Below are 14,430 nucleotides of genomic sequence, written 5' to 3'. Positions count from 1 at the left end.
GCCCGGGCGGCCCGGCACTGGGACCGTGCGGAGCCCTGGGCAGTGTAGTTTATCCACGGAGAGCTGCCCGTCGGCTGGCGCCGAGAAGGGCGTGGCGAGGGACTACAACTCCCGTCGGGCCGTGCGCCCCAGCCCCGTGTGTTGAGGACGGGCGGGCGCTTTCCGCGCCTCCCCGCTAGTGCCAGCCCCGATCGTCGTCGACCCTCGAGCCTGAGGCAGCCAAGGGACCTGGGGGGAGGACCATGGAGCTTGCCTCAGCGGGCGTGCAGCGCCGCGCCTGAGGCTGGGCCGCGCCTCCGGTAGCGCCATGGATAGCCGGTGCTATGGATGCGCGTCCAAGTTCTCTGTCTTCAAGAAAGAGGCAAGTCCGGCTGCGGGGGGTCAGGACCGGCCGGTCCCGGGGGTGACGACCCCACAATGCGAGGGTCTGAGAGGGGAACCGGGAACCGCCTCGCCCTGCGCCGAGACATCTTCCTGGCCAGCATCCCGGCGTTGTTGTCCTTGCTTACTGAGCTATTGTGGTGCCTAATTGCACTATGTCTTCAAATATGGGAGATTACTGACAAAAACAAGAAAAAAGAGAAAAAAAATCATCATGTCATCCCTCTAATCCAGCATTCGGTCATTGTCTCAGACAATTCCCACGCACACACTATGGGATGAAGTGGTGACTCAGCTCCCAGCAGGAGTTACGTGCTGGTTCTCGAAAGTCTCCATATCTTCATCAGCAGCTGGTGATAGAGTTCTCTTACAAAAAAATCAGCACAGCCCCAGCGTTATTTTGTGTGTGCCTTGTCACGGGCACTGTGCCTGCGTGCGGCCGGGCAGAGCGGTGGGGGTGTGTGATGACGGGTTGGTGAAGCCCTGCCCCGCCCCTCTCTCTGTCTCTGCAGTGTGGCTGCAAGAACTGCGGACGGTCGTTCTGCTCGGGCTGCCGGAGCTTCACTGCTGTTGTTCCCCGCTGTGGAAACACGCAGCAGAAGGTGTGCAAGCAGTGTCATGAAAAACTAACTGGGTAAGGCGTGAGTGTTTCTTCACCCAAAGACAGTTTCCTGCTTTGTATCTTCAGTTTACATCCCAGTGTCGTGTTGCAGATTTATGCATGAGAGCTGTGCCTTCCGTTTGTGCACGGATGCTGCCTGTACCCTGGAGTTTCAAGCCAGGCTGTTTCTGAATTGTTGTTTTATGAGTTGTGTAGTCCAAAGATACGAATCAGGATTTGTGCCTGTTTTCTATTATGACAGAGTAGTCAGAAGGAAGCAGGTTTAAAACTTCACAGAAGAACACTGAAGTACTGTGGACATCTTAGCTAGATGAACCCAGGTTAAGCCCCACTGTGTTTTTGCCCAGAAATCTACACCCCTCTAAAAGCACTGGCAGTCTTTTCAGAAGTATAGTAGTTGAATGGGCTGACAATAAGATGTTCAAAGTGTTATTACCTCTGTGGGCAGTGACACAAATCGTCAGTGTTGAGAGGTCTCTGCTACCATAGCCTGAAGATTTCAAATTTTGTAGCATAAAATCAGTTTGCTTTTCAAAGAAAAAAAATTTGCAAACATAACTTTTAGATTGCCTGTTGAAAACAAAAAAAAAGTAATTCAGAAGCAGCATGGGTTATACATGTGAACAAGTAACACAAGAACACAAGTATACACCAGAATCCCTCAGGTAGCCAATTCTTTTGTGTCCTCTTTCTTCTCTTACTCCTCTTTTCCACTTCTCTCATATAGCAAGGAATTTTCACTAATTAGTGGGGAATTTTCTGGCTCTGCAGGTGTCTAAAGGAGAGGAGCCTCTCATTAGCGAACGTCATCATCTTCACTGGCTCATGGAAACAGTGAAATACAGTATTCAGTCATTTCAGTTGAAATTTTCTGATTTCCCTTTACAACTTCAAAGCCATTAAAAAAACAGGGCAGCCTTTCTCCATGTTTCTTGTGGGCCTTTTTTTCTCATCATTTTAAATATCAGTACTATAGAGTTACAGAAGAAAAAAATTCTCCCTGAGCAGATAGCAGGTAGATCACAGAATCATAGAATGGCCTGGGTTGGGAGGGACCTTAAAGACAACCTCTTTCCAACCTGCCCTCTGTGGGCAGGGGCACCTTCCACTAGACCTGATTGCTCAGAGCTCCCTCCATCCAACTTGTCCTTAAACACTTCCAGAGGTGGGGCATCCACAACTTCTCTGGGCAACCTGTGCCAGTGCCTCACTAACCTCACAGTTAAGAATTTTTTTCTAATATCTAGTCTAAAGCTACTCTCCATTTAAAAACATTCCCCCTTGTCCTGTCACTACATGCTCTTGTAGGAAGTCCCTTTCTGTCTTTCCATTAAGTTCCGTTCAGGTACTAGAAGGCCGCAATTAGGTCACCCTGAAGCCTTCTCTTTTCCAGGCTGAATAATCCCAACTCTGTCAGCCTTTCCTCATAGGAGAGGTGTTCCATCCCTCTGATCAACTCGGTAGCCTCCTCTGGACTCATCCAACAGGTCTGTGTCCTTCCTGTGCTGGGAATGCCAGCCATGCAGCATTCCAGGTGGGGTCTCAGAAGATCAGAGTAGAGGGACAGAATCCGCTCCCTAGACCTGCTGGCCACGCTGCTTTTGTTGCAGCTCAGGACACAATTGGCTTTCTGGGCTGTGAGTGCACATTGCTGACTCATGTCCAGTCTCTCACCCACCAGCACCCCCAAGTCCTTCTCAGCATGGCTGCTCTCGATTTGTTCATCCCCCAGTCTGTGCTGACACGAGGGGTTGCCCCAACCCAGGTACAGCACTTTGCACTCGGCCTTGTTAAACCATGGGACCCATTGTTTAATGAGAGTCACATGGACCCAGTTACTGAGCTTGTCGAGGTCCCTCTGGATGGCACCCCATTCTGTAAGCTGCATGTGTTGTTATTCATGCAAATAAATTTCAGAACTGAAACCTTAGAACCGGAAAACAGTTCAACAATGTTACATTCATTCATTACTATACAGGCCTTAGCTGTGTTTGCAGCTGTTGCTTCCAAGAATGAGTGAAATATGCCAACTACAACTACCTCACCTAAGTGTGTAGTTTAGCCTCTCAACCTGAATACAGTGAAGTAGAAGATAGTTATACAATATGTGCTTGTGGTGTGCAGTGTTCAAGTGTGCTAGAAGATGTCATTATAATGGCGGTTATATAATAACTTCTGTAACATTTTGTTTTGGTTGTGCATTATATAATTCTGGTTTTGTTGCATGCCCCAGCTACTTCCAGAGTGTTCTGCTGCATGGAAGCTAGTTATGCTGGGAGTCTTACCTAACTACCGTCTACCTGCTTTCTGAAGTGGGAGGTGCAGGCTGTGGGAGGCAAGGGTATTTCAGCCCCACCTCCTTTGGATCCCTGGTGACTGTATTAAGTCACAGTGCAAAACAATTGGACCAAAGGACTAGAAATGAAGTCCCCTGCTGTCCCAGGCAGTTATCTTATCTTAATCCAGTTCATAAGCTGATTGCTCTCAGTGTTAATGAGGTTATGAAAGGGGCTGTATCAAGAGGTCAAGAAAAGTCTGATTCCTCTTAAGTTGAGAGACTAGGTGATTGAAGTATTGTCAGTATCTTGAGTTCAGAAAAATCATTGGTTTTGTCTTTCAGAGAGGGATCTCAAACCAGTTCAGCAAAATGGTCACCACCAGAAAACTACAAAAAGTGAGTTGCACTTGACAATCAGTTGTTTCTGCTGTGGAGTAGCCTTTTAGGCCTTCCTTTTCCCCTGTGGAGACCTGCAAAAGTGGGTCTTTTGATGTGGGTATTTGCTTGGATTCAGAATTAGATTAAGGATAGAGCTTCTGGTTTGTTGTTTGGGTTGTTAGTTTGTTTTAGGGGTGGGGCATGAGCTCTTTTAAATAGACTCCTGAAAAGCCACCTGCCTGCAATTATCTGTGACTGATCAGAGCTGGCTTGGAAACAGGAACCCGGTGGTGAAATGTTCCATATCTTCTGGGAAGCAGTGCCAGGCATGCTGCTCCTGTGAGCTAAGGTTTTCCTTACTCTTAGCAATACCTCATTGTGCTGATGTTGGAGAGCCTGGTATGAGAGAGAGTGGTTTCATTTCTGTTGGGTTCACAGAGGATGTTTTCATATCTCCAGGTTAAAATCCCTGTTCTCAATTGTCATGTCTTTTTTCCATCCTTGTCACAGGCGTGTAGCAGCTTTTGAGGCTAAGCAAAACCAGCTGAAAGAGCAACAGAAAGCGGCTGCAAAACCCCCAGGTCGAGCAGGCTCCAGATACCAGGGGCTCTCAAAAGAGGATAGAGCTATTGCAGAGAGACTGGAGAGGCTGAGGGAGGAAAGGAAACCGAGTGAGTTGTAGAGAATACTGTAAACACCTTGGGTGGGAACACTGCTACTTGGGAAACATGGAACCTGGAGGGAGAGGGGAGTTCTGGATGTTAAGAGGCTGCTGTTTTAGGGTAATGAAGACTTAAAACAGGACAGAGCATCCAAGTACTGCTGCCACAATGGCCCAATTCTACAATGAGTTTAGGTCAATGTTCCAGTTTCATTTTGCTTCTTGCTGTTTCCCTTGAAACTACAACTCAATTTTGGGGCAGTATCTAATGTGTAAAATCACTTTCTCATTTCCTTTTTGTGGGGTAAAAGCCTGTGTCAAGGCCGCTTGGAGCAGAATGAAATGAAAGTCTTTGGTCAAAGTATTTTTTAGAAGGTTTCCTGTGGGTCATTGTCCTGGGTTCCATTCTCTGTGGGACTGTATTCTGGCTAGCCTTGTCTCACAGAGAAGGAAAAGGATTCTCATCCTAGTCCACAGCTGTCAGGTTCTGGGACAGCCTTGAGGTGCTTGCAGGAGAATAAACTATTTTTAAAATTATATGGGATCCCTAGAAGAGAAAGAACACACTGCAAAGTGGTTACCTGGTTATTACAGAATCATTTAGGTTGGAAAAGGCCTTTAAGATCATGAAGTCCAACCATTAACCCAGCACTACCAAGTCCACTGCTAAACCGTGTCCCTAAGTGCCACATCTACACATCTTTTGAATATCTCCAAGGACGGTAACTCAACCACTTCCCTGGGCAGCCTGTTTCGGTGCTTGACAGCCCTTTCTGTGAAGAAATTTTTCCTAATACCCAATCTAAATTCCCCCTGGCACAATTTGAGGCCACTGCCTCTCGTCTGTTACGTGGCAGGGGAGAGTTTCAGTCTGATATATGTCTAGGTTGGCATTAGGAGATGGACTGTACTGCCTAAAAGACTCTTATTTCTCTGCCTGTCCCTAGTATTCAAAGTCAGCTGATTGCCAAATGTTGTTACCCTAATACTCACCTTATGGCTAGGAGATAAACTGTGATGGAGGCAAGGACTCTGAAGGCAAGGACTCTGAAGGCAAGGATAGCATTAGGGTAGTCTCTGAGTCACTGCAGTATGACCCCTTATTCACATCAGGGCTGAGGGAGGTTTTTGCTCAGGTGTTCAGAGTCTGATTCCAGAAAGAAATACAATTTTAAGAAAAAAAAAATTGAAGTGTTTTGTTTTCATTAACAGGATAATCTCTTCTCTTGGGTTATTCTGAATTGCAGAGTCCATCCCTACTCAGGCTGAGATTGAAGCTAGGCTGGCTGCCCTGAAGGAGGATGGCCGGGGTCCTATTCCATCCACAGAGGAGATGGAGGATCGGTTGGCTGTCCTGCAGGGGAGAGATCCTCCTTCCCAGGCTCGCAGACCTGTAAGATCCCTCAGCTCTTTAGTCAGCAATTTATTCTGAGCTGACACAGTAACTGGTGTCCCAGCATGTTAACTGTTCTTCCTTCTTCAGCTTTTTTGTGTCCAGGTAGCTTAACTCAAAAATCTCTGTTTCCTGATTGTGTCATTGCTTCAGAAGCAAATGGTCAGCCTTTACCAGTTCGCTGCCTCAATTTGAATCCAATGTACATTCATGATAATCATGTCAGGTGTAGTTCATGTGTATATTCTTAACAATAGTTGCTAAGTTTTTTACTCTCAACCCATTTGTATACCTAAGTGGTCATAGTATTTCAGAGCTGTTTGTCTGTGTTTGGGGCTTATCAGCCGTACCTTCTAATTGTATCTGGTAGTCGTTACTGCACACCAGCTGGGAAAAATCCTGTTAATTATTCCAGAAATGGAAGTTCAGCATGGTTTGTCTGAAGTTGCAGAGGAATCAGTTGGATTGAAAGCCTATGTGAATTATCTTGTCCCCAGAATATCATTTCCTTATGGTTCTTTTTTCAGCTGCATGCCCAGATGTTATTGTAGGTCTTAGTGGGGCTGCTGGCTGGCGCTGTTGAGAATGGCACTTTGTTTGCACTGGAGGTAGTGACAGAGCTGGGATTGGGACCCAGCAGCGTGTACTCCTGTACGTTCAGCACCACTTCACATTGTTTGGGTGACTGCTCTTAGAGCTGTGTGCATTCAGCACCTCTAAAAATGAAGCCCTTGAAAGTCTTACACCACATAAAGCTGTAAGCCGAGATTCTCAATATCAGTGGAGGCATCTTTTTATGCTGCTTCCATCCAGGGTGATCTTGGTTGCCAAACTTTCCTTTGATTGAGTTTGCCACTCTCCTCTCATTTGCCTTTTCCCACACCCCCCTTGTTTCTTAGGTACACCAGCCTCCTGATACCAGAAGTCTGGTCCAGCGGACAGACGACCTGTTAACTCAACTATCTGAGGAAGTTGCCATTGATGAGCATTACAGACCAAGAGTTCAGCCTCAAGGTATTTATTTTGGCTTCCAAAGACCTGTTTATATCTAATAATGTATGTGCTATATTGAGGAGGCAATATGTGCCTCCCTATCTAGCTTACAGGTGAGCTGGGTGTCCAGTTTGTCCCTCTCTCCCCCTTATGACTACCAAGTTGACAAAAACCAGCCATCTGGCTCCATACTGGGTCTCAGTGTCTTTGCCTGGAGATGGTTCCTTGTTGTACACAGATCGCTTCTCTCTATTTCTCTAAGGTGACCCTTCCCTGGGGAGGAGGTGTTGCTACTCCTAATGCACCTGTGCACTGTTACAAAACATTGGAATTTGGCATACCATTATCTTCCTAGCTGCAGTGCTTTCTCTGTAATCTCACTGTAGACCACAGATTAGCTAACTTTCTTCTCTTCATGTGCAGTGAGGATCCTACTGGCATGCCTTCTCCTATTATTACCTGGATTCATGGAGAGCAGCAAGCTGCTCTCATAGCATTGCTTTCGTTGTGTTTTCTGTGCCCAAGGAACATTGCTGCTGAGTCACCAGCATGTTCTGTGTGTCTGCCTGCAGCTGTTAGTAGCCAAAGTTTGAATGATCTCAATCGAGAAAGTGAAGATTGTGTTTGCCCTGCAAGTCTGGACCCAAAACAGCTAGAGGAAGAGAAGAACAAACTTCTGGCAGAAGCCGCTGCTGAGCTGCAGGAAGAGAATACTAGGCAGGAGAAGATCTTACAGGTTGCCAAGAGACTGGCAGCTCTCAAAGGCGAGGACCCAGAGAAAGGTGAGCAGCAGATGAGAATGCAGTGCCAAGAGAGGAATCAAGTTGCTGTGACAGAGTAATTTCTTTTCTGAGAAGTGTTTATCCATTTAATTCCTATGTTCTGGAAGAAACAGACTGAGATTTGATTTTGTCTGTAAAGTTGTACAAGTTGGTTCATTATGAAATCAGTGTGAAAGATCTAAGTTGAGGGTAAAGGCTGGAGCTGTAAGGTCAGACTGCTTTGTCTTGCACCCTTCTCTGAGGTAGTTCTAGCATGTTCTGGTGAGGTTAACAAAGCTTTTAAAAGCAAAGCTCTGGGTTTGGTGGGGATTTTTTTCTTCCCTCTTCCAGTATTAAAACCAAACAATAACACCCTTTTTGATGAGTTTGCACCTGAAAAGGATCTGTCTGTGTCAGAGCCAGAATGCCAAAACAAGCTCACAGCACAAGCAATTGTCTCTGGTACATAAGGGGCACAAGATTTGAAGCAGGTGTGGGTTACAGTCTCCCATTTCTTACTCCTACAGTTACACTGGAAAACTATAAACTTCCTGACAGTGATGAGGAAGTGGCTGAGGAGGAAGCCATTCGCAGAGTGCTAAAACAGGTCAGAAGTGGCACCTGTGGCCTTGTTTATCTTCCTCTCAGTTACGCCAGGTGTGTCTGTTACCTGATGAGCATACACAAAGGATGTGTTTGTGTTTCTGGGAAGAGTTTCACTCCTTCCCCTCCTAATGCTTTCCCAGTGCTAGCTCCCATGGGCCATTCAGCTATTTTGGCAGGCGATTGACAACAATGCTTCTAGTCTGTCACATTGTCTTTCTCATTCATGCTTAGTGTCTTGTGGTGTGTTTGTCTTCTTTACAACCCCACTCTGCTGCTACTTCCTTACTTCTTGTTCCTTCTGCTCCCCTATCCAGTTAGAACATGGATGATGACACGTGTGCTGTGTAGCACTGCTTATTTCTCTCTAAAATGTCTCGGAATTGTCTTGGCAGGCAGACCCACATTTGCTGTGCTTATCAGACAGTTGCTGTGTCTGATACATCACACACGTGTGATTAGCATGATGTTGAGGGTCTCCTTATAGTTGTGCTGCAAAGCAGAGTGTGTTTGCTACAGGCCCCTGCTGCTGCACTGACTGTCCACAGTGTACACACAGTGTTCCTAGTGCAGAGAGCTCACATCTGTCTGGATAACACAAGATGTATTCAGACTTCTTGTCTCCTGTTATTGCATGAGAGCAAGAAGGGCGGGAGGTTTAGGGCCTAGAATGAGGATCGGAGCTGTGTTTGAAACAAGAGGCTTCTTGCTTTCTCTTGTTACCAGCTCACAGAGGAAGCAGCCCTGGATGAAGCAAGTGGATTCAACATTCCTCCAGATCAGACCACCCAACCAGGACCCTCACAACAGAACCTGTGTAAGAAAGCAAAGCAAAAGGTCAGTGAGCTGGTCAGGATCTCTTGAATTGATGTATTCCAGGGTCTTAAGAGAGTACAGTTTTGCAGCAGAAGTTTGCTGTATCCTAGGCTTAATGCAGAAAAAGAGTAACCAACCAGTTTTTCCAGGGCGGACAAGTCAAGCAGCTTCTGCAAGGCTGACCAGCCCTGAGCTCAGCTGTGAGTCATCCATTTAAGAGGAATTGCTCCCTGGAATACTATTCCTTTCAGGCTGGCTTTCTGTTGAATGTTGTGGTGTCATCTAAATCTGGAGAAGTTAGCAGAGACCTCACAGTATGAATATTAGAGAATATATATATATATAAAATTAGGCTGACAAGGCCACAGTCTAGTACCATACATCCTGAACCTGAGTAAATGGGAGGTTTGCTGGTGCTTTCAGCTTGTGCAGAATAGAACCTCTAGTCAGTAATACACTGTCTGTGTTCTTATATAATATCAGAAGAAGGAATTAGTATCAAGATATCCTATGCTCAGAGTGGATTCTGGCCTACTATGGAAATACAAACATGTTCTCTAATGTATATTACAAGAATTAAATGGACCTGTGACTGACAGTCACCTGTCAGGCCTATCCCCCATGGAAGAAATTATTTAATTGTAAGCATTATTGAAAACATCCATCTCATAGGTATGCCACCTTGTGTTTCTGGGACTACTGATGTAAAAGATAGTGTTATGAAAAGATTATGTTAGAAAGCTGCCTTTGACAGTGTCCAGGCACTGTGTCTCAGTGTGTTTATGACTGTTCAGTTTCACAAGAGTTCTCTGTAAGGGAGAAGGAGACAACGGTTTGCCTTATGGATATATTTAGATTACCATTTCAGAAGATCTTTTTGTCCCAACCACAGGTACAAATCAATAGTAGAGGCCTTTTGGCAAATAACTTCCTTTGTCCCACAGTTTTCTTTCTATAACAGGGAGAAAAACACACCCAACCTCCCATTACTTTCCCTTCCCCCATAACTGCTTTCAGCAAAACTGCCTGATTGCTTGCTTTTACAGCAGGAATTGTGTGTCACATGGTATTGTTGTGGTGCCTGCCAGAAGATCTGGCCTTCATGCCCTTAACACAGTACAGACAATGTGGGTGTGTATTGCTGTAGACACCAAATGAGGGTGAATACCTGTTTACATTCCAAGCAACATAGTTTCACAACTAAATTCTAGCAAGTACCTTGGGGTTTTATTCAACAATCTAGATGCGTATGCAGCCTATCCTTGGGCTCTGGGCAAGTTCTTCTCACAGGCTTAGCATCAGCGGAGAGTGAACTATGGACCATATGACAGGTCATTGTGGCCATCATGCATTACAATGAAAAGTCCTGTATTTTCTCTGCTGGGGTTTGAACTCTGTGTCTCTGTTTTCTTCGTGAATTAGGGCCAGACTCCAACCACCACAGCTCTTGCCAGGGCAGATAGTGATGAGGATGAGTTACCCTGGTGCTGTATCTGCAACGAAGATGCCACTTTGCGCTGCCATGGCTGTGATGGGGACCTCTACTGCCAGCGCTGTTTTCGGTAAGTCTTGCAATTCCTCTTGATCTTAGAGGCAGGTAAAAGGAAAGCTTGACCCCTTTTGTTTGTTTTTCTTGTTGGGCAATAAAACAGGCAGTAGGAGGGAATATTTAAGGAACCCAGATCTGAGCTGAATGCTAGTTGTTATGGAAATACTTTGTGTGATAAGTAGTTATCCCAGGCTTCAGGGACTAAACTGACCCTAGGCAGGAGTGTTCTGTGTGTACTGCCTCAGTGCATGTTTGGGCACATTGTCTGAGTGTTCTCTGGAGCAGCTGGTGTGCTGCATTACGTGGGATGGGATAAATAAGACTATTGTTCAGTGACTCCTATGGCTTGTTAATGCCATTGATGGATGATCTGGGCTGCGTTCCCTTAAGAGGGGAGATCAGATAGTATAAACTTCTGAAGCTTTTCTTAGGTTGAGACTTTGCAATATTAAACTATATTAAAAAGATCTTTATTGAAATATGTATGTGTGAACCCTTTTTCATCAGTCAGGCCTTGCAGCAGCTGTAGTCTTGGTTCTTAAATGTTTCTAGCTTGATTTCTGAAAAATATTGCATGTCTCAGATTTGGAGGGTTAATTCCTTTGAATACAAAGCTTTTCCTAACAGTTTGTGTGACTTCTCTTCTTTCATGCCTCAAAACTTTTGGGTAGTTGGCTGGAAGATATTTAGACAGCAAGTTGCTAAGAATCTGGTTGGGATAACAAGAGATGCTTTTGTGTATATTCTCTGATTTCCTTCAAATGTTTTTGTAAAGAAATGGAATGGGAAAAATATGAAAATGTTAAGAAAGTATGTGATTGGCTGTATTAGATCATTAAGAACAAAGCAAACAAACAAAAATATCCAACAGCAAACATCAGTAAAAGCAGAATCAGCAGTCTGGAAGGTGAACAAGTGTATAAGTTGCTCCCTGCAGATGCAGGCTTGTGTCTCAACACTGCCTGCTGCTGAGCATGGTTCAGACAGCTGCCGGTACACTGTGTTTTAGCCACAACAGAGCTGTGCAGAGCAGACCATCATTTTGTCTATTGTCATAGGAGTTGCTTATATCCCTGGAATCATAGACATAGTGCTGCAAATGAACCATCAGTTAAGTGAATCTCTCCAAGAGGCAAAGAGACAGAGAGATCTGTTGTCATTTTCGAATCCATCAGGCAAGGCTGAGCAGACCTTCCCACAAAGCACCTCAGAGGTTTCTGTTACAAGCAAATACCTTAAGTAGTCAGTCCAGGTGGCTGCCAGTCAGGTCCTCACAACTTATCTCCCTTGAGATAAGTTTCTAGGTAAGGGCTGCTGGGAGATACCTTGTGCAGTAGCTAAGGGCGAATTCCCAGCCTGGGTATTTACTTTTGACTGCACTTTGTATTTGCTTCTCAGGGAAGGCCATGATGAGTTTGACCTGATGGACCACCACACCTCCCGCTATCATCTCCCTTGCAAGCAGAAGTGATCACATTCTTCATAAGCAGTAAAGAAGGTGGAGAATGGGAAAACAGAGGAGCCGGCCAGATGGGAGGAAGAGTCCAAGTGGATTTGCAGCCAAAACGGGTGATGTTTTGGACAGTTAAAGGATGTGCTGTAATCTGAGAGAGGTTTGGAGGGCATATGACTTTGTCCTCACAAATACTCCAGAGAAGTGCATGGTTTGCTGTGTATGCTTGGGAATAAATGAGGAGGTGAATACGAGTCCATAAATACAGACTGTAAGGCAATGTGGGTTGCAGTAAAGATGAGTGTTTAAGGCAGTACTGACTGGCTGATAAGTAACTTCCTGCTTTTGCTAACAGCTTACACACTGGTTCAACAGGCAGAAAAGCAATTTGCACTGAGAAAACTGTCTACTTTGTGATCACGTGTGTGATGAGAACTTTCAAAGTGTAATAAAAATTATTTACAGAGGCCTGTGGTTAAAGTCTCTCCTGGAAACACCTGATAGCCCTTTACAAATTGTTGCCTTCTTATAATGGTATGTTAGTCCTTGTGCCAAGTGGCTTAGGGAAAGAAATGAAGAATCATGAAGTCATCAAACATGTTTCTGTGGTGTGTTTGGAAAAGGTGCAGGGGCTACTCTGCCTTGATGGGCAGTGTTGCTCAGTTGAAGGATCCTTTGTAAAGGGTACACTGATACACAGTGTTGTGATCTGCATTGGCTGTGCCAAGGTCATGTGGTCTGTAAGAGCAACCTATCAGTCTGGAAGAGGTGTACATTAGTCTGAAAGCAGGATTTAGATTTGTTAATTATTTATTCCCCTGGTAGAATAATTATGTTACCTGTGTGATGCTCTTTCTCTGGCTATGAGAGAAGCTCAGTTGCATATGTTCATATCCCTCCCTGGAGACAATCCAGATGCAAGTGGCACTTGCCAGTGTCCAGAGCACCCAGAATTGCTTCAGATACCCAACTAAACTTGCTGTAAACATGCTTTATTATTCCATCAGGATGAGCCCTTTCCAGAGTAATGTGAACTTCTGAGAGAGCTCTCTAAGGCTGACAAATTCCAATGGCAACAAAATAAAGGATTTGCCTTTGACAGGGAATTTCCAATGAATCTTGCCTGTCTGGTTTGACACTGCCACTCCCAGCTGTCTGCCCTGCCCCTCTGCTTAAGGTCACTTAAGATCACCTCCAAGGTGAACTTACAAAATAGTGTTTGCCTGCACCTCTGTCACCCCTGGTCAGAGCACAGCAAATTAATTAAGCTGCTGTTGAAGCTGGGTTTGTGCTAAAGTGCTGCACTAGCTCAGGCCCTTCAACAGAAACCTGATTCAGACAATGTAGAATAGTGATACTGCACTAAAAATTGCAAGTGTATGCAGCAGTGCCATCAAAACTTTTTGTTAGGAAGGGGTGGCAAAGCCTCGCTTCTTTGGAGGATCTTCTTTCTCCTGGCAGTCCTTGCTTCACCAGTGCCTGTCTCTTTGGGACAGGTAGATGGGAAAACTATTTGATTTGTTCTGATGTAAGAGCTCACAGTGAGCCCTGTGTTACACAAAATTTAGATAAGTTACAGCCCTGAGAAGCTTGCAGTCTTAAAAAGAAAAACAAAATGCTCTTCTGGATTTGTGTCACCATAGGAATGACACTTTTTCATTGCTATTTGACATGGATAATTAGTCTGGTAGTAAGACAGTCCAGTTCTGTCTTAGGTTAAATCCTTTGTGTTTTGTGTATACAAGGGAAGGTGCAAATATCTGTTCTTATATCTCTCTTAAGACTGATCCATTCCTTTGGGCTTCAGCCTCTTGATTTACAGCTGCTTCTATTTTTTTTAAAAAACTTAGTATGAGCTGGAGTGCTACTTGCAACATTTTGGATGCTTCATCAGCCACAACCAAACTTTGAGCTCCTGTGCAGTTAGGCGGCCTGTGTCTTGTAAGCCCTGCCCTGTTCACATCAGTAGTAATGGAGCAGGTTACAGCCGGAAGCAGTTTAATTAGATTCCAGATTGATTTCTCTGGGGCCATCCCAAGGAATTCAGAAGTGCACCCAACCCAATGCCTGAAATAGAACTTAGTCATACATGGAGGAGTCTCTTTGGTCATACACATGCTGCTGCTTTCCTTGCAGCACTAATGGACATTTTTGTGGCTGCTGCACTTTCTGCATGTAATTGGCTGTTTTAGTAGCAGCTCAGTCACTTTCCTCTGAAAAGCCTTCCCCACTGTACCTGTTGCCTCAGTGACCTCCACGGAGGAGGGAAAGGGTATCCAGATAGCTGTCTGCAGGAAGCAGACCTAGCTGAATCTGTTGTTGTGTAAGATGAATGCTGCATGACCTTTAAGTGGGCAGTGCACTTTTGGCTGTGTTGCTTACTCCTCATCCTTGTCTTTGAAAAGATACTGGTAAACAATCAGTTCCTGATAGGCCAGGTCAACTTCAGTCATAGCCATTCAAGGACTGAAGACGGCTTGGCATCTTCCAGAAAGAGATTCACCTTCTTTGCTTCTATCTTTGTAGCATGTCATAAGGGATG

The 14,430-nt window shown here is 45.1% G+C and overlaps 1 protein-coding gene across 2 annotated transcripts; it reads left to right on the top strand.

The window, feature by feature from the left end:
* The first annotated feature begins 136 nt into the window (after positions 1–136).
* Positions 137–12,355, top strand: ZFYVE19 (zinc finger FYVE-type containing 19). Of its 2 annotated transcripts, none has more exons than XM_017813004.1 (11): positions 137–361; positions 894–1,015; positions 3,624–3,677; positions 4,170–4,330; positions 5,568–5,713; positions 6,613–6,727; positions 7,279–7,488; positions 7,995–8,124; positions 8,797–8,907; positions 10,309–10,448; positions 11,834–12,355. In XM_017813004.1, exons 1-11 carry the CDS (start codon positions 308–310, stop codon positions 11,857–11,859), a joined length of 1,269 nt encoding a protein of 422 aa, XP_017668493.1. In that variant the 5' UTR covers positions 137–307; the 3' UTR covers positions 11,860–12,355. The 2 variants fall into 2 exon arrangements, with proteins under 2 accessions (XP_017668493.1, XP_017668499.1); XM_017813010.1 differs by having other exon boundaries at positions 140–361; positions 7,995–8,074.
* Positions 12,356–14,430: the final 2,075 nt, after the last annotated feature.

This window comes from Lepidothrix coronata, unplaced genomic scaffold, assembly GCF_001604755.1.
Source record: "Lepidothrix coronata isolate B3197 unplaced genomic scaffold, Lepidothrix_coronata-1.0 Scaffold1, whole genome shotgun sequence".
NCBI classification, from domain to species: Eukaryota; Metazoa; Chordata; class Aves; order Passeriformes; family Pipridae; genus Lepidothrix; species Lepidothrix coronata.
This window is presented reverse-complemented; position numbering and strand designations above follow the sequence as displayed.